At 29.3% G+C, this 23,385-nt stretch overlaps 5 protein-coding genes across 5 annotated transcripts; 3 read left to right on the top strand and 2 right to left on the bottom strand.

Moving 5' to 3' along the window:
• Positions 1–1,404: 1,404 nt before the first annotated feature.
• Positions 1,405–1,864, top strand: LOC116772422 (signal peptidase complex subunit 1). Its single transcript, XM_032664619.2, has one exon. The coding sequence runs from the start codon at positions 1,507–1,509 to the stop codon at positions 1,786–1,788; it is 282 nt and encodes a 93-aa protein (XP_032520510.1). The 5' UTR covers positions 1,405–1,506; the 3' UTR covers positions 1,789–1,864.
• A 484-nt stretch (positions 1,865–2,348) lies between these two features.
• Positions 2,349–11,045, bottom strand: LOC116772411 (GPI inositol-deacylase). The gene is made up of 17 exons (XM_032664606.2): positions 10,760–11,045; positions 10,601–10,692; positions 10,381–10,511; positions 10,152–10,309; positions 9,803–10,075; positions 9,148–9,318; positions 8,958–9,079; positions 7,959–8,093; positions 7,051–7,207; positions 6,563–6,831; positions 6,337–6,465; positions 4,834–5,052; positions 4,307–4,495; positions 3,747–3,900; positions 3,126–3,514; positions 2,952–3,053; positions 2,349–2,817 (listed from the first exon to the last, which is right to left on the bottom strand). Exons 1-17 carry the CDS (start codon positions 10,910–10,912, stop codon positions 2,391–2,393), a joined length of 3,270 nt encoding a protein of 1,089 aa, XP_032520497.2. The 5' UTR covers positions 10,913–11,045; the 3' UTR covers positions 2,349–2,390.
• Positions 11,046–11,512: 467 nt separating this feature from the next.
• On the top strand, positions 11,513–12,435 carry LOC116772921 (UDP-N-acetylglucosamine transferase subunit ALG14 homolog). The gene has a single exon (XM_032665234.2). It carries the CDS (start codon positions 11,743–11,745, stop codon positions 12,373–12,375), a length of 633 nt encoding a protein of 210 aa, XP_032521125.2. The 5' UTR covers positions 11,513–11,742; the 3' UTR covers positions 12,376–12,435.
• Positions 12,436–12,524: 89 nt separating this feature from the next.
• LOC116775608 (uncharacterized) lies at positions 12,525–14,878 on the bottom strand. The gene is made up of 2 exons (XM_032668532.2): positions 14,358–14,878; positions 12,525–13,831 (listed from the first exon to the last, which is right to left on the bottom strand). Exons 1-2 carry the CDS (start codon positions 14,691–14,693, stop codon positions 13,559–13,561), a joined length of 609 nt encoding a protein of 202 aa, XP_032524423.1. The 5' UTR covers positions 14,694–14,878; the 3' UTR covers positions 12,525–13,558.
• Positions 14,879–16,306: 1,428 nt separating this feature from the next.
• On the top strand, positions 16,307–23,152 carry LOC116774890 (uncharacterized). Its single transcript, XM_032667675.2, has 7 exons — positions 16,307–16,560; positions 16,670–16,818; positions 18,448–18,601; positions 18,674–19,246; positions 19,584–19,874; positions 20,384–20,489; positions 21,751–23,152. The coding sequence occupies exons 1-7, from the start codon at positions 16,512–16,514 to the stop codon at positions 21,914–21,916; spliced, it is 1,488 nt and encodes a 495-aa protein (XP_032523566.2). The 5' UTR covers positions 16,307–16,511; the 3' UTR covers positions 21,917–23,152.
• Positions 23,153–23,385: the final 233 nt, after the last annotated feature.

Genomic DNA, 23,385 nt, shown 5'->3' with positions numbered 1-23,385 from the left:
AATTTCATAAACAGTTTATAAAAAGAGCACAAAGTAATAAAGTAGGATTAGAATGAGGTAAGAAGGCCCAAGATACAGATATTAAAGTCTTTTATTCGGCAAGATGAGTATGCTAAATATAAGATAAATGCAATAAGCCTTGAAATACAGAACGTCTGGTTACACTGTACACATAGAAGATTTTTGCATCCCGTTATCACTAAAATGGCTCATCTTAATACATTATTGATCCCCAGCACTACTAAAAATGTTTGTCAATGCATTCCAGATGACTCTTCGAGATCAGAGTAATCTAGTAAGATGGGGGTAAAGGTACCGAAAAAACGTGTTACATCTTAGGTACTTGTAAATGCTAAGCATTTGCTGGTGGCATGTAAGGTACTCCTTGATAGCAGTCAATACTCGCGGCATTACAATAGGGTTTTAGAAATTATACATGAAACGCTTAGTCTTTCCGTAGCCAGAACGCAAAAAGAAATAACCACAAACGTGCTATCAATAGGTTTTGTGAGAGAAGACACTAGAGCTATAAAATCAAACGTCAAGTTTTACTCTGTTTATAATGATAGATACGAATGAGAAGAAATATGAAATACCAAAGATTATTTGTGCGCCGATGCGCGACGTCCAGACCAGACATATTTCTAAATTCATGAATTTTAAAGCGCGTTGTGTTTATCGAGCTTCGGTTTCATTGAGTAACCAATATCCCCAAAGACCATGCCATCAAGGTTAAAAGGTAGTACGAGTTCACTAACGAACTCACTAGGAATAGGTTCGTCGTAAATTTTTACTCGTTAGAAGTGGGAGCGAGAGGTATAACAGCTAAATCTTTATACAACGTACAAAGACTTGGGTCTGTCCAGAACTAACATCAATTCATTCTTAGAACGTACTTGCAAGGCAGCCCTAGTAGGTTTGTTCCAAATTAGGTTATGAAGAGAGAGGAGCTTGGACAGTGGAGATGACAGTTTGACGGGCGTTAGATAGGGATCCCTTAAATCTACACCTGGGTCGCAAGTCCCAGGTACTATTGATGCTCCTCTCTCTGAGACGCGAAGGACCCGCCACCCGCACGGTGAATCCATGATATGCTGAGAAGTTTTATCTCAATTTAGAACAAAATTTGTCAAGGTCTTTAAGCCTCATACTTTATAGTTTTAACAATAATATGATACGAAAGTATGCATATTTTATTTATTTGTAAATGTAACAACTGAAGACCTGTAAATAGGCTATATATTATTATGCCCTCTACAGACCAGATATCTATCGGTGTCATACGTATTTTATTTATTATCGGAAATACTAGTACTTGTGTGTATTGTTCGAATCAATATATCTGATCTTTGTAAAAAAAAACCGCATCGATAAGCTGTTACAATTTGTTTTATCTGTACTGACTTGACTCTTGACGTGTCTATATACTAGCTGACGTGATATTGTCACATATTAAAACGAAATTTGATTTCGATTTACAAACTTAAATTAAAAAAGGATCATAAAATGGATTTCTTTACATCAATTCCAACGCACATAGATTATGTCGGTCAAGCAAAAGCTGAAAAACTATACAGAGCAATAATTACATTGTTCAGCATTGTTGGTTTTATCTGGGGCTACATAGTTCAACAATTTTCTCAATCCGTGTATATTTTAGGAGCCGGCTTTGTTCTTGCAGCAATATTAACCCTACCACCGTGGCCTATGTACCGCAGAAATCCATTGAATTGGCAAAATCCAAAGAATGCGGAAGAAAAATCATCTGGTAAAAAGGGGAAAAAATGAAGTACTGTTTATATTTGTATGTATTTACTATTCATATGAATCTACTTGGATTAAATAAATAGATTTTAAGGTAAAACTTTTTTTATTTATTACAAAATACATTAAACTGGAAATTAATGTCATTATTTAGTTTGAGAAATGGTCCTTTGGGCTTGTACTTTAGTGAACCATTTTGTACAGTTCTATATGAATATACATTATTAATTAAATTTTTCGATTAATGATATTATAATTAATACCAAATGTGCCATATATATTAAAGCAATATCATTTATAATTAATTATTTAAACAACTAAATTCCTGTAATCAACGACTTGGAATATGATTTCATAATGCTCTTGGGATGTGTTTGAGCTTAAAATTGATTATAAAAATTTTCCATATGTTTAAAGTGTCAAACTGCAGCTGCACATTTTTAATTTAAAATGTAGGAAAGCATATCTTGCCAAATTTCATAGCTAGATTGAGAATGTGGTTTGACTAGAAATCTTATAGTAATCTCATACTAACAATAAGAATTGTATTTCAAAGTTGAAATAATTAAATAATAACATTTAAATAATTTAAAATTTTTCTATAATGTCTATACTTTATGCACAATTCATTCATTGTCACCAAAACTAAATTTTTCTCTGAGATTTTTGAAAACTCTGTAAATTCGACTCTCATCACATTTATCGCAGTCACTGGACTTATCGCCACACTCAGCCTCAGAATAATTATCAGTTTTAAGACTTTCACCCGCATCTTTATTTAAATCTTCCTTTTTGCTACAATTTTCTTCTTGAGTATCTTTTTTGTCTGCCTCATTTTCTTGGTCTATATTAGTAATTTCTTTATCTTGTAAGGGCTCTTGTGTAAGCAAATTTTCATCAATGTTATCATCAACATCATATAACTGCTGCAGAGTTATTATTGCAAACATAAATGTCACTCCATAATTTACAATTGAGAGGGAAAATGGTCCCAGAGCACATATCAATACAGCCATTATTAATAGTGCGGAAGACACCATTTCATAGTTTCTTCTGAAACACAAAAAAGTACATTAAATCAGATATCTATAATACCATAATATATATGTGTGTAATAGTTGCCTTTGATAAAAGTTTTAGCACAATAAGTCTAAAAGAATACATAATATTAACAATATCAATCTTACAAGTTTTTCCTTGGGCTGTCCATCTGCCAAATAATTGATGAACATGCTGCCATGACGAGGCCAGTGTAGTATGAGGTGTCAGGTTTTAAGACCATACTATATCTGAAAACATAATTTTTAATTATATACAACGAAATTATAATTATATACATTATGTTAGTCTGAAATTATTACTTGAAGTTTCGTGCCCATGTCAACAAAGCGGGAATATTGACTACAGTTACTGCCATCCACAAAAAGAACATCATGACATGAAAATTTATACTACTGAGCTCCTCATCTATAAGGTTCTCACTGCTATCACATTTCTGTATATTGTTACTTTTAGTATCATTCGTTTGTTTATCAGGTTGATCTTCATCCTTTTTGGAATGTTCTTTGAACTCTATGGCTTTGAGATTCTCTGAATTAGTAATATCTTTGGAATTGTCTTCTTTTTGAGTACATTGTTTTGAGTCTTCTTTCGGTTTCTTACCCTTGAACATATAACACATACGACTTGCCATTTTAGCCATCAGCTTATAAACATAATCCTCTAAATATTCTTCATACATTTTTGACAGCTAAAACAAAAATCATTAAAATTTATACAGAGAAGACTTTCTTGAATGTCGTACTATCTCTATTCGTACCATTTCCATCCACACCTAAAACTTGTATATTCATCACACATGCACAAAAATTTGCACTTCACAAGTTTGTTTCTGTAAGATGTTTTATTTCTTATCTCAAATTCACCAGATTTTAATCTACATAAGTTTATATATATATATTGATAACCCAAATATATCTTACAATGAACATATAGAATGTGGCACCAGCGGCCAATGATGCAGCCCCACAAGACAATGGTACAGCACATATCAGCGCAGCACTAACCAGCATGGGTACTTTCTGTAAACCCACAGCCATTTTTTCAGCCAGACCCATTCCACCACGCCATACTATCCTGAGAGAGGCATAAATTAATATTACATCTTTATTCACATTTTCTGGATATACAAGAATTAGAAATGTCTTGGAGAACAAAACTGTGAAGTATTGTTTTTTATGACTGAAATTTACTATTAACTAACAGAGCTGGTTGCTCATCATATTGAGTCTATTTTCTAGAAATTACCATTAATTAATTTACCATTTATTAATTTACTTCTAAGGTTCCTTTTTTGGAGGGAAAAAGGTTTTTCTTAGACTGTAGGATCTTTAAATGAATAGAATAAGAAAAGGGGTAATCCCTAACCATACAAATTGAACCATCTGCTTTTTCCAATCAAGGTATATTAAAATAGGTATAAATTTTTTAGAAGGATAGATCCTATCATACCTTTTAGCACATAAATACACAAAGTTTATACCTGAATAACAATCGATGTGCTAATTGAGATGAAAATACCATAATAACAAGCAGGGCCAGAGCAACAATATTGATAATACCGAGAGCTGTCATGTATGTTGGTAACACAAGTAGCGAGCGTACAAAGTATTGTAATTCAAGATTTCTCCAACTGGCATTCTCGAAAAGAAAAGATAAAAATGGAACTGACCTGTAAAAATATAATATTAATCAAAATAAAGATTTTTTGTTGCTAGAATTATTAAGATTTTATAAAATAAAACTACAAAAACTTTGAAAAAATAAATAGAAGTTAAATGAATATTGTTTCGCCATTTTAATTAATTTTTCTTTAACTAAATGTGGCTACAATTTTATCATGTTATTAATATAAATGTCATATTAACATATTTATTAAAATTTTGCAAAAGAAATTAATAAACATTGTTTTGGAATAAATAACTTTAGTACAAGCTTTCTAAACGATATTATGACTCTGTTTTGACATTCAGTAAAAATTATTTTTAATAATATAAAATAAATACTCACATAAATGATGTTATGGCTAGACGGGCAAAGACTAGCACAAAATATGGTCTAACACTGTCACTCATTAAGGCACTATGTATGGAAGGACATCCAGTACTCTGTATATTGAGTATATTATTTCTAGCTGCCAGTAGCAATATAGCTGCCACATATGGAACCAGAATCGGAGTATAGTTACGAGACAGTTGAGCCAAACGGTGATACCAGGATATTGATATACTGAAATTAGAGGAAATTATTATTATTATTATTATTTACTTTAGAGTACTTATTTAAATTTGTTTTTGGAAATATGTTAAATTTAAGTATTTATTTGAGATATATATCGCTGAAATTATTATAAAATGACCATCAATTAGAACTTATAGATATTTTTTATGACTAGAGCAATCTAATTACTGGTGCCTGTGACGGTTTTTAAAACTTATAGTGAGTATATGGAAAAGGCGCGTACTTAAAAGTTAAGGTAGTCCGGCCAAATTAGACCAAAAAATAAGAGTAAAGTTACTTAAATTCCCACTGAGCTGAAGATCTGTAAGATTGTTTAAAATATCATAAAAAAAAATTCTAAAGTGCCCCATCTTTCCCCTGTAAGGAAAAAAAAATATTTAAGGTCAAAGGTAAAAAAAAAATGGTTTTTCACGATTTTCAGCAAAACGGTAAGTTTTATCATAAAAATACCTCGGACAAAAATTGTAGGTCATTGTTGTAAAAGTTGTAGTCGTCATATGTACACGTTTCCTCTCCACCTATGAGGTAGTGTACTTAGCGCGTGTTTTTTTAAGGTGGTTTCAACAGTAGGCCTATTCCACGGGTCAGTTTTGATCCTGTTTAATTTGAAACTATTGACAAAATAATGGATATTAGCAGATTTAATCGCCCGAGTCGTTCAACTTTCAAATTCTTCTTCTTGATCTTCTTGCTCTTGTTCGTCTTGTTCTTGTTCTTCTTCATTTTCATATTTTAACATATATTACAACTATAGAGATGTATATATACGTGGCGTACTCATGTATATTATGACAATTACAACTTTTTGAATCGTTATATCTCAAAAACGGTGGGTCGTAGAAAAAAAGTATTAATAAATTTTTTGTATGTAATTTTATGATCTACAATTTTTATCTGAGGTATTTTTATGATAAAACTTACCGTTTTGCTGAAAATCGTGAAAAACTAATTTTTATTACCTTTGACCTTGAATAAAAATTTTCCCTTACAGGGGAAAGATGGGAAACATTCAAATTTTATTTTTAATTATTTTTTAATCAATCTTACTGATTTTTAGCTTGGTGGCAATTTAAGTCACTTCGAATATCTAAATTGACCGGACTAAGGATTACATTCTTAAAATATGTACCTACCAATTTTATTCACTTATTTACAAACCAACACGTAATTATTAAGCAGCCTTTAACTACACAATAACGAATTACAAAAGTTTAATGCACGTTTATTTGACAATAAGTTTAAGTGGAACCCCCTTAAGTCTAAATAACTAACCTTACACTAAAGGTGCATTGTGGGTCTAACAATAAAGTAATTTTAACTTTTTCTGTGGCGTCTTGTCCTAATGTTATGTTAGGATTGCTTTCAAATAATCGCAGTTTCATCGGGGATCGTTTGAGAGGGCTACAAAAAAAATCATTCATCGTTATATGATACATATACAAACTAATTTTTTTTTTTTGGCAAACAAATCAAGTGTTGCCATTATAAAGACACATACGTGAAATAATGGTAATATTCGTTATTCTGAGCCCAGGGCACGTGAACTTCAGCTGACACATGATACTGTCCTTTACATGTTTCAGTAGGTTCCACGTATAATAAATAAGCTTGGTGTATTAAATTAAATTCTGATAGGATCAGCTCATAATAGAGACTATTCGGTACTGTTTCGGGTATTACAACGCGTTTCCCAAATGAATAATCCGATGGCGCTGATACTTCTATTTGTCTGGAAGCGTAATCATTTGTATCCACGTTAAGTACAATCTGCAAGAAACATGTGTTGCTGTTATTAAAAATTAATGTTATAGTCTAGTAGTGTTATACAAATAATTTTAACTTATATATAAAGAATTCATAATACGGTTTATATTTACTCAATAATGAAAAAATAAATAAAAAAGATATAAAATTATTAAAAAAAAAGAACAACCATTGTGAAATAATGATGCAAATATTTAGAACATCTGTTATAAATATCCATACCGGTTTCCTAGTTGGCGAAACTTTAACAATAACGTGCGTCCATTGCGGTTCTTCTTCCATTATTTGGTGAAGATGGATCGTCGCTAACTTTCTCCTTCCGTAATCGGTTGCTGCGCCCGACCATCGACTCAGTTCGCTTAGTGATGTCGCCTCTTTGCTATAAATTAACGCAATATAAATATTGTACACAAAATATCGACATATATTTTCTTTGACATTAAAGGAATATAATCAGAAGCGTAGCGTGTCCGAGGGGGGGTGACTGTATAAAAATTTGTTTGGACGCCCTATTCCTTCGAAGTGAATGATAAATAGGTAAATCCAGAAGCCGGCAATAGTCTATAATTTATACGGCAGATACGGCGGTAGTTACGCCCTTGAATATAATTCTTCCATTATATAATTTAGTAAAGTTACTTTATTCAAATTTTTCAGGTACAAATTCAATTCCTCGTACTAGATGCATCTTAACGATAATTTTAAATAACATGCACAGTTAAAAAAAAATACTCTTGGAAACTGAAATAAAAATAGAATAATTATTTACATTCAATTGATAATATATGACTCATTAACATCTTAATATTTATCATCAAAATGAAGTGATAACGATAAAAATAATATTCATAAATTATTAGGTACAATTTACATAAAATTATATGAGTGTTCATTAATTTGTTTTATTTTATAGACTACCAATAAAGGCACGTATTAAATTTATCGAAACGAAACATATGATTACTTTATTGCTTATTCATACCTGAAAGGTAAAGAAATTATCTTTACGTGACTAACTGGAAGAAAAAGGTCGAAGATAATGGAATTTTTCTAGATGGTTAAACAAAGATTATATTTTTGATTCAGTGCTGTCCGGATTGCATTTTTTATTGAAAGGCATAAAAACTCACCAATATCTGTAATTATTGTGGACATCCTTAGCGGTGCATCCAAATATCCAATCTTTATCATCAACGTTAGTAGATTCGATTGCAACAAATCTATTTTGAGGGAAACTTACTAATCTTATCATTAAATGTGTTGTTCTGTGGAAAATGGATTGTTTGGTAAGTATTTCATGGTTATTGAAAACTTCTAAATCTAATATGACTTTGTCTTCAATGATACTGACTATTCTATCTTCCGTTTCAAGATAAGACTAAATAGTATTTATGGTATTTGAAAAAAGAATGTTCATTTTCATTATCTTTGTAATATTTTAGTAAGGTCGAAGAAGGTTTATAAAAAAAATCTAACTATAATTTCCTACTTTGGTCGTTAACCATGTACTTTGCTCTATATTAGACATTTTTGTGTCAGTAATGACAACGTTAAAAATGAGATATATGTTTTCACTGATAAGATAAGACGATGTTATCATACTTTTATATATGAGGAAATAATCTTAAATTAATCTTATATTTCCTAGTAAAATATAGAGGAGGCAAGCATTTTAAAATTGTGTTTAAATACATCGGTATGTATATATGAATTTTTGCGGTATTGGAATACTTATTTTAGACTCATAACACGAACGCATCATCTGCGTTTGGAGAAACGCCAGCGTCGACGTGTTCCCAGTAGCGAGCTTTTTATAGATATTACGTTCACTATAGTTTTGTAAAATATATTTATAATATTACGGTAATGTATTTCCTGCTATCTTTAAGGATTTTATGGAACATTCACAACCATTGATAAAGATTTTTTATTTATAATTAAACATGAATGGGTGAATTAAGTGATGATATTTTATTGCAATTGAATTTTTATAATACTCTGAATATTTAAAAAAAAAATTAAGATTTACAACAACTTTACCCAAAACGTTATCGATAATGTGTCATAGCATTCATCAACTTCAAATAAATATTTACGTTGAAACTAGAACAAAATGATAAGATATTTACCTTTCGATCCCCGGTCGTGATATCTGATAAATTCTCCTACTATCTTCATACCAAAAACCGTCGACTTGCATACTGACGTTATGACGTAATATAGACGTATCCAAAGTTATTGAACGATTGGCCTAAAAAATAATAATATTGAGATGCAAATACATACATATATACAAGTGAGATCAGTTATTAAAATTACCTTAAAATATTGTCTAGCTTTTTGATCAATATATGCTGAGTTGATCGATATCTGTTCGGTCCATGTATCGACAATGTCAAATAGGAATCTATTGATAACTAACACTAGCTGTTTGCACCACACCATACTAACATGATCAGGACTAACCCAAACACCTGGAATAGCTGTAGACTAGAAAAGCAATTATATAAACAATGTTATGTTCATTAAGATTGAAATTATATAAGAGGGATTCATATAAATGTGAAAGATATGAAGAATGGTTGAAAGTAAAGTAAATTAGGTTGTGAACAAAAATATGGATAATAATTTATATGAACATAAACTAATTTTTCAAAAATATTTTGTTTCATAATGAAATAAAAGATCAAAATTATCTACTACCAATAAATAGAATCTTCAGGCTTTGAAATAACTTTTGTTTGTAATTATTATTGCTGTACTTAAAAACAAAAATTAATGAAAGCAACAAAATATATAATTATGATATGACATTCAGTATTAGACTCAGTAATGAGTGCTATGGTCCTGAGGATAATAAAAAAAAAGTAGGTACTCAACAAAACAAAAATACTAGTCATGCATTAAAGGCCTTCATAAAATATGTTCAGATTTAATGGTGCAATATTAGATTTAAGAAAAAAATATGCCGTACCAGAGTATTAATATGGCTATAGTTGGAAGCTGTTAAACCAGCTGGTATCAACATATCTCGAGGGCCACTCCCAATGCTGATTAGAATCTTATCATGTCTTAAATTTGATCGTTTATATTCCATCCATTCCATATCCATTTGCATATAGTATTCATTTAAAAGTATATCGAAATTAATGACTGGTGCTTTCAAAGGTGCTACTAGAGTTATTGCAATGTTGGTTGAATTTTTTGTATATGGATATGTTAGTAATCTCTTTGCAATAATTCCACCCTGAAATTATGATTTTTTTTAAATTTTAAACTGCAAAAAACATTGCACCCATCCTTCATTAAAACTATTTGGTTACCATTGAATGTCCAATAAGAATTACTGATGTTGGTACTGACTTAGTATATTTATTGCTTTTATATAATGTAAGTATTTTATTTATACATGCTGAAGCAAATTCAGTCTGCCCTTGAAGAACTCCCCCATATAAGCCTGACAATTCTTCATTATAGCTAACTGCAATATGAAATCTACACTTATTGCTTGGAATACTCAATAAAATAACAAACTTAAAGAAGAATGCATACTCGTAAAATAGTCGAAATGATATTCATATGATTCTGATAAAGCCTTTCTTAGTGCAACTGAAGCTAAAGACCTAGCTTGCATGTGACTACCAGAATTGCCTGGCAAAAATAATACAGGTATTCCATCAAACCTAGAACAATAATAATAGATTATTTTATATAGTTTTATTTAACCAAGGAAAAATGTCCATGTTTCAGCATAAAAGGACTGTATTCTTACCACATCTTTCTAGCCTTTTCAGTAAATCTTCCTTCACTATAGGCATATAGACCATATTGAGGATATTTTTTATTTTCCTCCAAAGATATTCGCTGAGAAAGAATAAAAAGGTAAACATCTGAGAATATTTTATCATTAAATGTTAATAAAAATACTTACTACAAATTGTGGATATTCAAACATAAATGTCATCGCGCAATAATTATTTTTGTCACTAAAATAATTATTTAATATACCAAACAAATACGCAACAACAAATAAACATGATATTATTTGAACAGCACTCATTCCTACTATATTTAGTACTTTCATTTTTAAAAACTATATACAATTACGTTATACAATACAATTACGTATATTTGTCGATACGATTCAAATAAGTATTGAATAAACACGAATAAATAGAAAGTTCACATATTTTAATAATAATATTTTCTTCAATTTTCGGCATTAATATAAATAACTACCTAAACGAACTAAACAGCATGCAATCTTGTCACTTGTCATTTTAAAATGTTGCCAAAATCCAATTTTTGCAATTGAAAACCAGCAATATACAATAGAATTAATTAATTAAACCAGAAATTCACAATAGAATTAACCAATCCAATTCATAGAAGACATTAAAATGGTGAATAGTAAACATGGAACCAGCATGTGAAAAAGGTTTAATTAAACATGTTTTTAGTATTTTAGATATAACATTTTATTTTTATTAAAATGAAAAACTTAATTTTAAGAAAAACATCCAAATTGCATAATTTTTAAGATTAATAATAATCTTAACGAAAGCAAAAATTACATTCTCCGTATTGATAATTTTGTTTTGTAATTCGTATCGTCTCAGCATATACAATTGTCAATTGTAATTGACAATTGTAAATGCATGTATATGGCAACACTGCGATAGTCACCGTCACCGATCACTGTCGTTTGACGTCTGCGGTCTGGCACTAAAAAAGAAAACTAATGCTTTTAATTCCATGTCTGTTCAACAGTTTGTAATATTAAATATATTTAACACAAACATGTGATTACAGCTGATGTTACAACAATTGATTTAAGTTTCTGAAACATCTGTTTGTTTATAAACACTATATAAAGATTTCATTAAAAATACAACGCTACATAACTGTGCCATAATGGGAATCATCATATCTATAATAATGTTTATTATTCTGCTTTTCATAGTCAGGGTGTCTTACGTAATGTTCAACGTTTTCACTGGGAAATGTGGAGTTAGTAGTAAAAATAGGACTTTAAAAACAATATTCTGTATTGGTTCTGGGGGACATACATCGGAAATGATAAGAATAATATCACATATTGATTTAAAGAAATATGAACCTCGCCTTTATATATTGGCGGATAATGACAGCAGTAGTGAATATAAAGTGAAAGAAGCTGAAAAAGAAAATGTCTTTATGATTCATAGAATACCAAGAAGTAGAAATGTGAAACAGTCTTATGTTTCCTCTATTTTTACTACTATTAATGCAACCTTGCATACTTTACCACTAATATGTCATTTCAAACCAGAAGTTATATTCTGTAATGGCCCTGGAACCTGCATACCTGTTTGTTTAGTTGCATTTTTGTTAAGATGTCTTTTCATTCTTGATTGTCGAATTGTTTTCATAGAAAGTGTATGTAGAGTGAGAACTTTATCATTGTCTGGGAAAATTTTACAGTTTTTTGCTGATGTCTTTGTAATCCAGTGGCCTGAATTGAGACATGCATGCTTTAGAGCTAAATATTTTGGTAGATTAACATAAATCTAGGGTTAAAATATTGTTTTTTTTTATAATATTGAAAATAAAGTTATATAAATATTTTATTGTGTTTTTTTTATAAAACAAGATATACCATGGGTCATATATTTGGTTAATAGTAGTTAGAATGTTATAAAATAATGATAAAACCATGTACATAATATTTTAATTTTGACTTGCCCATGGGTAATAAGAAATACATAAAAAAAATACATACTTTTTATTTTAATAAACATAATAAAGTAAGTCAAAAAGCCTCATACAATAAATACACACAGTTTACCCTCAAAAGAAAAATAAACAACTAATAATTTAAGGAAAAAAACTAAATGAGAAAAACCCACAGATCTAAGGTTATTCTAAATAAATGATAATCACAGTGAAGACATTCTTAATACATTGTTCAACCTAGACTGAAGTAATACTATCTCAGATCAAAATATTATATACAATACATGTAATGGTAAATGGCCAACAATGTAAAGTGTAAATGTCTCAGTCTTAACAATCATAAGTGTTATAATTCAATAATTTTCTGTAAATAGACAAAAAGGACATCATAAATCGCTACATATTGAAAAATTATATTTACATAGGGATTATAATAAAAATAACTGAAATTTATAGTGTGCACATAGGAACCTACATTATTTACATTCACAAGAAAACTATCCTCTCACAAATGCACATTCTGTTAAACAAAAAAAAAATAAATGCTGATATTTGTATAAACACTTGTTTTAAAAATTCAGAACATCTGTTAACAACCTGCTTAGTATATGCATATCTCATGGACAAATGATTTTTTTTTATATAATGAACATTCTAGATATTACTTTTACCCAACACTGGGTGAATAATACATAGTAAATAACAATTATACTTATTTGTTAAATATATAAGATTTAAGTTATACAACTTAAAAGAATATTTAACTTATAACTTATGAATCAACTTAGAATTAATGCATCAAAACTAAGAATATAGACTGATAAGAAACCAGTTAAATGTTGAATCACATGTGAAAGCACATAGTGTACAATATAATATTATATTAATATTGCCAACAAGTCAATATTTAGGCACAATTGAGAATACTTAAAAATTACTTTGCAATTGTATTAAGTACAAGAAGGATTTAAGTTCTGCTTGTAAAGCCGCTATCCTAAAGGTGTTTATGTACAGACTAGGGCTTAATGTCATTGCTGGAGTTATTTTGGTGACTTGTCTCCTGCTTGGCTATATTGGAGTTTTTATTTTCTGTATGGAACTTCTCATCATCAAAAAGATACATTGCTTCATCATATGTTGGTGGTGGAGGTTCTGAACTTGATGGTTGTGGTTTACTTGTTGCTGCATTTGATATTAGAGCATCATATGAGGGTGGCAAGGTTGCACTTGATGCTGTCCGAGGAACTTGGCCACTGTATGCTTGCTCTGCTTGAACACTAGCCATATCCTAAATAAAAAAGATTATTATATAATTTACATGTTTCTTCAATAGCAGTTTAATACTATGAAATAATTTAAGTCATTTTTAAATTTCAACACAGCTAAACTGTATGAGTTATCAGTAAAATTATTTTTTTAAGGATCTGTAGACATAACATTTTTATGACATTGTAAACTATAATCTCAAGGTTAAAAAATATTTATTATATTTTCAACACAAAGTCATTATGACTATAATAATACTTTGTAAGTATATGATACATATAATAAGAGAGCACTTCAGGGAAGTGAATTAAGTAGTAATAACAAAACATTTAACTGAATAAATTATCCTTGAAGAAGAAAAAACTTATAGCTGAGTTTATTTGCAGTGACAATATTGAATTTTGATAATGTGAAATTCATTCTGGGTTAAGGTTACATATGACATATGAGATAATAAATAATTATAAAGTAAAGAGTTTATTAGCTTTATTATGTGTTAACTTTTTGGAAAAAGTATTAATAAATTAAAATAAACTTGCTACACTTACTCTAATAATTGCACGTTGATGCAGAAGCATTTGTATCACGCTTTTTCTTCGTAAATACAACATACTCTTTACAGCTACCATCATTCCTGAACATATAAATATAGGTCCAACGAGCCACATGTGGCCTAAATTACTTAATATGTAGCCTTCGGTATCTCCCAATGCTAATACTGTAATAACAGTGCCAACTGAAAATAGAACCATGGAGAGCACAAAATAGGAATAACTCGTGCAATCACAACGACCAAATCTTTGATCTTCATCTAGGTCGAAATCACGATGCCGTAGACGATGTAGTCGTTGTCGAATAAAAGGACTATCGAAAACGGTAGCCATTTTTCTATACTGTTATTCTCCACGCGAAATTATTTTATAACTAAAAACATTCACAGCGAAAACATATTGAAGTGAATGGATATTGTTTCCAAAATACATACAAAAATACCAACTTTGCGCAGAACTAATGTTTCTGCTTATCTCTCTGTCGGTAGACTAAAAAAACAGAAGTTTAGATATTTAATTTTTTTTAACATACATAGATTAAAATAAAACTGATCATAGAGAATAAAAAGTTAGCGGAATTTAAAGAAAAGTAGATTAGGTATGTAACCTAGTATTCTATTTGATTTATCAGTGCGCTTTGCAATATTGCCAATAGTAAATATTACGAAAATAAATATGTTAGTTAAATTTTAAATAAGTCTCATATTATGTGTAACATACAAATTACTTAAAACCTTACAGTATTGTACTAATTATGAATAATAATATTTTATACTATTTTTGAGTATATAGTTTGACTTAGCTTTCCGTGGAATAACAAGGGATAATTTAAAATATTATATCTACAATATTGCGTAAAAAAATATTTTATGCTAATGATGTTACTTATTTTACGATAAAGTGAAATTACTAGTATTTAATGAAGCTACATTTATAATATATAATAGTATTTAAAGAAACATTCATAGTAAACTTCTAAACCAAATGGGAATTACCTTGTTTGAACCTTTTTTGTAAAAGAATCATATTGTATTTTAACGTTATGCATAACTAATCAACCAATAGTGGCAAGCGTATCATCTTAAGTCCCATGGTAATTTTCTTTTGAAATCAAAGGGAATTTCGTTAAATCTGATATTGTTTCCAAATTTTTCTGATATATCAACAAATTGCTTTTCGGAGAGAATTATATTAGTTGGTCATGTTTTTACAATAACACCTTTCCTAGTTCGATTCCATGTTTTTTTTTTACGTTTTAGGAGTAAGAACGTATTAAACAGCCACTGTGACTCTATTTCTACATTTGTTTTGAAACCGCTTAATGCGAGCGTAATCTATAGTTTCATTTAGCGAACTACTTCTTTAGCATGATAGGCTCACTGACTTATAGGATGTTTAGAACCATATTTTAAAACTCTGACTGCTCATGCAAGATAGTTTTCCTTTGTGTGCTGGTCTGAATCCTGGTATCTATTGTAGGTTACTATGGACATTCCTTTAACCCTATTTGACTCAGAGATCCATCGAAATACCAACGTCAGGTAGGTGTGCCAACTTGTACTTGGTAATTTTTCTTTTCTTCCACAGAACTTCTACAGAATGTCTCCAGCATGAAATATTCTGTGGAAGCTGTGCTGTAAAAAGATTTTTTACCTCATAAATTTTTCCAAAAAGGTTAATGTCTGTTTATCGTTTTAATTAATTTGTCTTATTAGTTTTAAGCTCAAAACAATTATTTTGATTTTTGATAGATATGTATATAAGAGTACAAATATTACTTTATTCCAGGTTAAATTTAAAGAAATATTCTGAAATTATTTCCAATCTATTTCTTTAATAGACATTTTGAAATTTTTATAAATAAGTATCACAAAAAATATAAACAATATCAGCTGTTTGATTTATTGTTTTGATGACTGGTAATGTTTGAAATATGTTATTGTCAAAATTGCAGATTACAGAAATTGAATAAACTGCGTGTAAAACTGTAAATGGAGTATACCAAAAAGGAAAAATACTAAACTGTGTCGCTTTTTTCAATAAGTAATTTATATACTTATTCCAAATTTGTTTTACTTATTAAAATTTTTTTGGACAATAATATAACTTGGTGACAATTCGTATAATAAGGGTGTTTAAAAACAAATTACCATGGCTCGTTTGTTACTGTTGCTATTTTGTAGTTTTATATTTGAAAAAGGTGAGTCACATTTTTAGCATCGATATAATGTTATATAAAGAGTAAATAACCCTATGGAATAATAACACGACTAATATTAACATTATTTAAGAAGCCATTTTTATTGCAGCTGTTTCTGCTCTGAAACTGTCGATAATAAGCGATGGTCCAGCAGTGCGTGGGTCTAATCTTACATTTACAGCCACTGTCGCTGGCTATCATGGCGAGAATCTTAAATATGTGTATTGGGATGATGCACAGCCCCAGCATACAGCGGAGGTAAGTTGATTAGGAAAAAAAAATTATTCCTGAAATAATGTAACTATTTCAAGTGAACAGTTCTTAAGGTAGAACTGCGTTAACTTGGTATGTTATAATTATTCCATTTTTACTGAACTTTAATAGGTATTGGTTACTTATTATATTTATACATAATATGTAATCTGTAACATATTAGTTGTACTCAATTTGTTTGTTTGTTATCTGTTGTGTTTTTTCTGGTATGAAAATTAAATTGAATAAAAAAATAATTTTAAATTGTATATTTAAAAAAGAAGATAAAATACCACCACAGATATATTCTCATATGTGGAATAAAAATTTAAGTACAATATAGTGTTATAAAAAGAATAAATTCAAGAATAAAACAAAACAACTTCACATGTTGGTATGTTAATTATTTAAATAAAACTAACAATTGCACTCAAATCTGTTAACATAACTGAGACATGTTTTTTTTAAATATTTTCTATAAATTTGCTTTACAACTTGTTTGTTTATTCAAAGATATCTGCCACAAAGGAAATTAATATCCTCCTTAAATTGTTAAATTTCTTAAGGCCATTTAAGTATTTAATAGACCACAGAGTGCACATGTTAATAAATTTATAAACATTTTAGCAGTCCAAGGATGTATAATTATCTAGCATGCTATAAATGTAAATAGCAATTTACTTTTACCATTGATAATATAAACTGGGTATTTTTCCAAAGCCCATAGTATGCAAATCAAATAAAAATTTGCATATTATTTAATCATGAATAACACCTACCATTCTAATCGTTTTTTTCATATTTTTTATCTGGATTTTTTTTTTTAATTTATATTTCTGGGAAAATTCATTATTTGTAATAATTATGCTAAACTGGCGAGTAATATTGTAGACCAGAAGAGTGTAATGACACTCATACAATACAATTGTTATTGTAGTATTGATAAGAATGTCTTCTTTAAATTAATGTACATATTAAAGACTTGTTTAGATATTTCTGTGATTTGCATTAAGTAACCGTCAGATTAAGAGACATTTATTCTAACAATCATTGTTTTGGGTGCTATTTAGTTGATAAACTCCTCATTATTAGCTGGAGGGGTAAATTTCAATGGTCTGTCTTTGTAGTCCAAGTATATAACCAATATTGAAGTTCTGTAGCAAAATTTTTTGTAGTTAATGACTTGCCATTTTCTAAATGTCATTATAAATGTTTTCATATAATTTTGAAAAATGTTTAAATGTTATATTACATAGATATTTTGTGTTGTTTGGGTGCAATTGTTAAATCGAATTTGAATATATTTTTCATAGTGGTGTGTTAATTATTTATTTTAATGTAATTATATATTTTAATCAAACTTTTATTACATAACAATTTTTTCATTCATTTATCATATGTCACGTTACATGTATGGTTGTGGGGTAGGGGTAAAGCTAGAAGCTATGATACACAATTGTTGACATTATAGCATTTTGTTTCTTTTCCATCAGAATTTAATTATTTTTTTAGTATACTAAAGAGCTAGGCCTTAAAGAGACTCCATTCAGTGGCTTAGCCAGAACTAATCAAGTTTTTTTTTGTAGATATGTACACAAGAACATTTACTTATCTTAATGACTTTAATATTTTCAGTTTATTTTATCATCAAACACATCACAATGGATAGTTGAGTATCCAAGGTCAATGTATGAAGCTGGTGATTATACTGTCAAAGTTAATTTAATGAAAAGTTTCTATGGAATATGGTATCTAGTTACAACTTCAAGTACCAACTTTCAACTCACTGGTAAATAGTAACTATATATATATATATTATAGCAAATTGAAAATGAATTATAAAATATATTTGGTATTCCAGATTCACTTAATGGCAATTTGATTCTTAATCAGAACAATTTCGACAGACCCAATAAGTTTGTAGCTGTCAATAAGACTGTGCATCATTATATACAGCTGCCAGAGAATGAGCTTGAGTTTCTTAAAAGAAATGCCTCTACAGTTGTAACATACTGGTTCATAGATTGCTTGTATATTGATCAGACAACAGATTTTTCTCTGAACTACACATACCAAGATGTGATGGCAGATCATTATATAGATGCTTTGGTTGTCGCCAACAATGAGCCGCTGCCACCAATTACCACTACTACTACAACCACCACAACAACTACTACCTCTACCACAACAACTACAACCACAACCACAACCACAACCACAACCACAACAACTCCAAAGCCACTTACATCAAGTACAATTCCTTCAACTACACCTGGCAATTTTAGCAATGATACACATAAAATCACAAAGAGGTCTCTATCAAACAAGGCAAAGATAAGCCCCATCAAAGATTTTATTTGCCATAACACAAGTATAGTCCCTATTGGCGAGACTTACACATATGGACATTATCAGGAAACAATCAGTGTAAGAGGTAAATTGACAAGCAATATTGTTTAAATTATCTTCCATTGATATTGCTATATTTTTTTACAAAAAAGTGTTCTCTATTTAAAAAAGTTTTTTATAAGTATCTTCAAAAACTATCTTTTACAATTGATTCACATTATGCTCTGTGTTCATCTATCAATTTAATTTATGTTAAATAATTATTATTGTCTTATATATTATTAACTGACTACTGATAATGTTTTTTAAAGGTTTCATTTATGCATATTTATAGTTTCTAACTTTCTGTGCATATTTTTTTGAAGCTATTTTTGTAATTATAATATAAATTAATAATGAAAATTATGGGGATCATATTTCAGAGCAGATATCAACACTTAATATAACTGGAATGAATTGGCTCCAACATGGTGATCTGTTGAACTTACAAGTGAAATACACTGGGACACCGCCCTTCGACTACTGTGCTATGTACAAAATGGGTCAATATAATGTAACAGGAAATGAGACATGTGCTGTCAAAACGAGGACCTTATCGAATTTGTTCCCACTAGTTCATTATTTCTCAGACAGTAACCAACATACAGTGGTTGTTGTTGTTGAAAATGAAATAGGCAAGGCTGTGTCTAGAGCAACCATCAATATTTATAAAGGTATGATATATTGTTATTATTATTTTTTTATTTATGATTTAAGTTGAATTTTTCTTCGTCGTTATTGAAATGTGATCCCATTGAAATTGGAAACATTACATATTTTTATTATGCATATATTTACTAAGTATAGTTTTCTTTGTAAAGAGTTTACATATTTAGACCAAACCCTTTCTTAGTTTTGATATTTTTTGGCCATTTTTTAGCCTGAACACCCGTAAGAAATCTATGTCTTATCTAGTTCTTATATTTTTAGAATTTATTTTTAAAGTTTCCTTTGTAATGAAATATGTAATTACCTAGTGTACCAAGAAAAATATGAATATGAATCGCGTTGTTTTACTTGAAATAAGAATAACCGTCGTTTGTACGCCTACATCAGGCGTACATATAAAAGAATGTACGCCTTTGGACTGTTCGTCATCCCTATTTAGAAATCCATTTGGTCTATGAATTATTATTGAAGTAAAAACTTATAATATGTATAATAAATACTTCTTGATCCCCAGCGTCAGTCCACGCCCAGTTATCTGTAATAGTGGTGCCGGTGGTGTTCTGTCTGCTGGCTGTTATATTAGTGGTGTTTGGTATCGCGTTTTACCAACATCGCTCCAGGTAAATATAAAATAACTATTTTGCATAAAATGATCGGTTATGCAGTCAAATGGTTGGATGTTTTAAATGTGGCCTTCAATTATTAATGACATTTATGTTACACAGCATTTTTCATTAAAAAAAATTTAGACTTTTTATTTTAAAAAAATTATAAAATAATCAAGCAAATGTCAGTATTTCTTCGTATACATGCACTTATGTTATGGATGCATTACAAATGTGGAATCTTTATATATATGTATATCAAAGACTTTATCACTTTCTGTTAACTTCTATTATCTGTGCCGTCGCTAACAGAGTCATAAATTCCCGTTTGGAGCACATAAGATAAAGAATATTATATTTTCATTAATAAAATATTATATGATGATAATAAAATAATTGAAAGCTTTAATAGTGAGCACAGAAAAATGATTTGGAAAATCCTAAAGTTCGCGCCTTTATCTTAATTTTCGGGATAAAATAGATTATTTCTAAGAGTGTATAATTGACTCGTCTTTATGCGCCAATGCTCTTATCTTGTAATGTCAGAAGGCCTTTAAATTTTCAAAGAGGTACTTCTGTCGAGGTGGTTGGCCATTTAAATTGAAATATTAAAAAAGTGCCAAGTGCCAACTACAGTGCTGTATATAAAACAACATGTTTTAAAATTATTTTAATAATTAAAAGAAATTTAATACTCAATAGAATCGACTCAAATATGAATCAAATATCAATCAATAGCTATTTATTTATTAACTATGTTATTAATTCGAAGAAAAGCACGGAAAAGACCAATCGATATTTAGTTGATTTAAACGACATTCAATTAGTCTGTGATATAATAGAATATTATAACTTACACATAACAAATAGAGACATCTGAGTAGAAGAACCCACGTCAACGCGTCATTTACGAATCGTGTGATAATCGAAGTGTGTATGATTAATACAAATTTGCATCTTAACAGTCAAACGTAGCATTAACAGTTTTCAACCATAAAATTTTGGCATTCGTATGAACGTAGGTTCAATGACATTTTAAAGGACACGTTTCCCTTTTCTCGTACAAAAATAACAAACGGGAAACGGTTGTGTACTTAGATTATGCAAATTTCTGCATGCTGTTGTAATATGAAATAAATATATAAATTCAAATGTTGTGACCAAGCAGTTAAATTATTTCCTACCAAGCATTTATTCTATCAGGGGCATTTATACGTGGATATATGGATCACGTAAAATTGTCATTTAGGTTTTAAATATATTAATATTTTTTCAGATATACAGTGGAGGTGGCTGATTTTGATTTCGGACAACAAGTTAACTTTGACTATAAAACCTTCACTGAACGACTCAGGGACAGTTTCAGAAATGCTTTAAACTTCAGACAGCGAGATGACACCGAGCCACTTACATCCGACACAAGATATGATTCCATGCCATAAGTAGAAGCTTTCATATAAAAAGTATAGCGCATTCAAATGTTAAGGATCATAAAGTGCTTAATATTAAATGAAGCATCTTGGCTCAATAAAGTACAGTGATTGCTTACTTATTATACAAATATATTTTAATGTACCAAATTTTTTGTATTTCATTATATAAACTTGTTCATTAATGCATAAATTTATATTTTCTGTAAATAATTAGTCATAGATCAATTTGTGTGTAATATAAATTAATTAATATCATTCCAGTTTATTTATTAATATATATATATATTATGTAGCGGTTGAAAAATTAACTTCCCTTTGTAATGTCGGTTGATTGTAGTTCCTAAAGTTTAGCACAAGGTATGTTAGTTTAGACAACAATGTTCAGTTTTATGACAATTATATGTATATTGAAAACAACATGATTCATTTAATTATAATTATATATTTTGTATAATAAATTCGACTAAAACGATGGCCATATAGTTAGAGGTCCAGCATTAATTTTAGCATAGTGATCTCTGTTGTATATTATGAAAAGTATTATTTATATATTGTAGGTGTTATCAAATAAGAATTACTTATAGACTGAAGAATGCTGTTTATATATAATACAATATGATAATTTTTCTATATATAAAGCTCGTTTAATTTTATATATTAATTTAAGATTGACTTTATCGGGTAACTGTTTGTCCGTAATGTTATCCAGCAACAATCATAAAGGTACTTTAATGTGTTTATGTTATTATTTTTTTGTCATCACCTGTTATTTGTTTGTTGGAAAACATTTTTATCATCTAAAATTAATTAGTACCTAGTTTTGTAATGTATTGGAAGATCTAAACTTGTTTTGCCTGTGCTTTGATATTGAATCAGTCGTATTTTGTGATATAATAAATAAAAATAATTAATTAGTCATACAAACTAGCACTAACAGTTTTTGTATATTAGAAGCGGAGTGTCAAGTGGGTAATGTATAAAATATGCAATTTAAAACATGTTTATATGATTTGAAATATTTTTAATGTAATTTAATATTAATATAAAGATGAGAGTGTTTCCAAACATATTTTCTTTTTGTGTGTGTCTTAAGTGTAACCTTTGATTTGTGTATTAATGTTATTTACTCGTTTGGGCATATGTTATCTGAATCCCCTTTGCTCTTCATATCTACACACTCTATGCCTCTAATGTACGAAATGTATATTGATTAATTTCTAGTTGTAATAAAGTGTTATATGGAAATATGAGTTTATTTGTTACTAATGTATGTTATTGTTACAAAATTATGGTGAAAATTATCATCTGCTCTAAAAATGGTGTGAAAGTAAATTTTCTTAAGAGAAACTGCCGTATCATTGGATGAACTAAGTACATACCTGTATGTTACTTATATTAACTTGAAAGGGAATATGTTGTGTGTACAAATTTTCTGCTCATACTATTCTCACTTGAAAGAGACGAAATTTTTAAAATAT

This window comes from Danaus plexippus, chromosome 8 (assembly GCF_018135715.1).
Source record: "Danaus plexippus chromosome 8, MEX_DaPlex, whole genome shotgun sequence".
In the NCBI taxonomy this organism is placed as follows: domain Eukaryota; kingdom Metazoa; phylum Arthropoda; class Insecta; order Lepidoptera; family Nymphalidae; genus Danaus; species Danaus plexippus.
The sequence above is the reverse complement of the archived record's forward strand: the minus strand, read 5'-3'. Positions and strand labels throughout refer to the sequence as shown.

Excerpts from the sequence above, each read along its gene's own strand:
- LOC116772422 (XM_032664619.2), top strand. The coding sequence starts at position 1,507 with ATGGATTTCTTTACATCAATTCCAACGCACATAGATTATGTCGGTCAA.
- LOC116772411 (XM_032664606.2), bottom strand. The coding sequence starts at position 10,912 with ATGAAAGTACTAAATATAGTAGGAATGAGTGCTGTTCAAATAATATCA. Across the intron at positions 10,512-10,600 it reads GAAAAGGCTAGAAAGATGTG|GTTTGATGGAATACCTGTAT; the intron begins GTAAGAATACAG and ends TTATTGTTCTAG. Across the intron at positions 3,515-3,746 it reads CCACATTCTATATGTTCATT|CTGTCAAAAATGTATGAAGA; the intron begins GTAAGATATATT and ends TTTTTGTTTTAG.
- LOC116772921 (XM_032665234.2), top strand. The coding sequence starts at position 11,743 with ATGGGAATCATCATATCTATAATAATGTTTATTATTCTGCTTTTCATA.
- LOC116775608 (XM_032668532.2), bottom strand. The coding sequence starts at position 14,693 with ATGGCTACCGTTTTCGATAGTCCTTTTATTCGACAACGACTACATCGT. Across the intron at positions 13,832-14,357 it reads ATCAACGTGCAATTATTAGA|GATATGGCTAGTGTTCAAGC; the intron begins GTAAGTGTAGCA and ends TTTTTTATTTAG.
- LOC116774890 (XM_032667675.2), top strand. The coding sequence starts at position 16,512 with ATGGCTCGTTTGTTACTGTTGCTATTTTGTAGTTTTATATTTGAAAAA. Across the intron at positions 18,602-18,673 it reads TACCAACTTTCAACTCACTG|ATTCACTTAATGGCAATTTG; the intron begins GTAAATAGTAAC and ends TTGGTATTCCAG. Across the intron at positions 19,875-20,383 it reads AACCATCAATATTTATAAAG|CGTCAGTCCACGCCCAGTTA; the intron begins GTATGATATATT and ends CTTGATCCCCAG.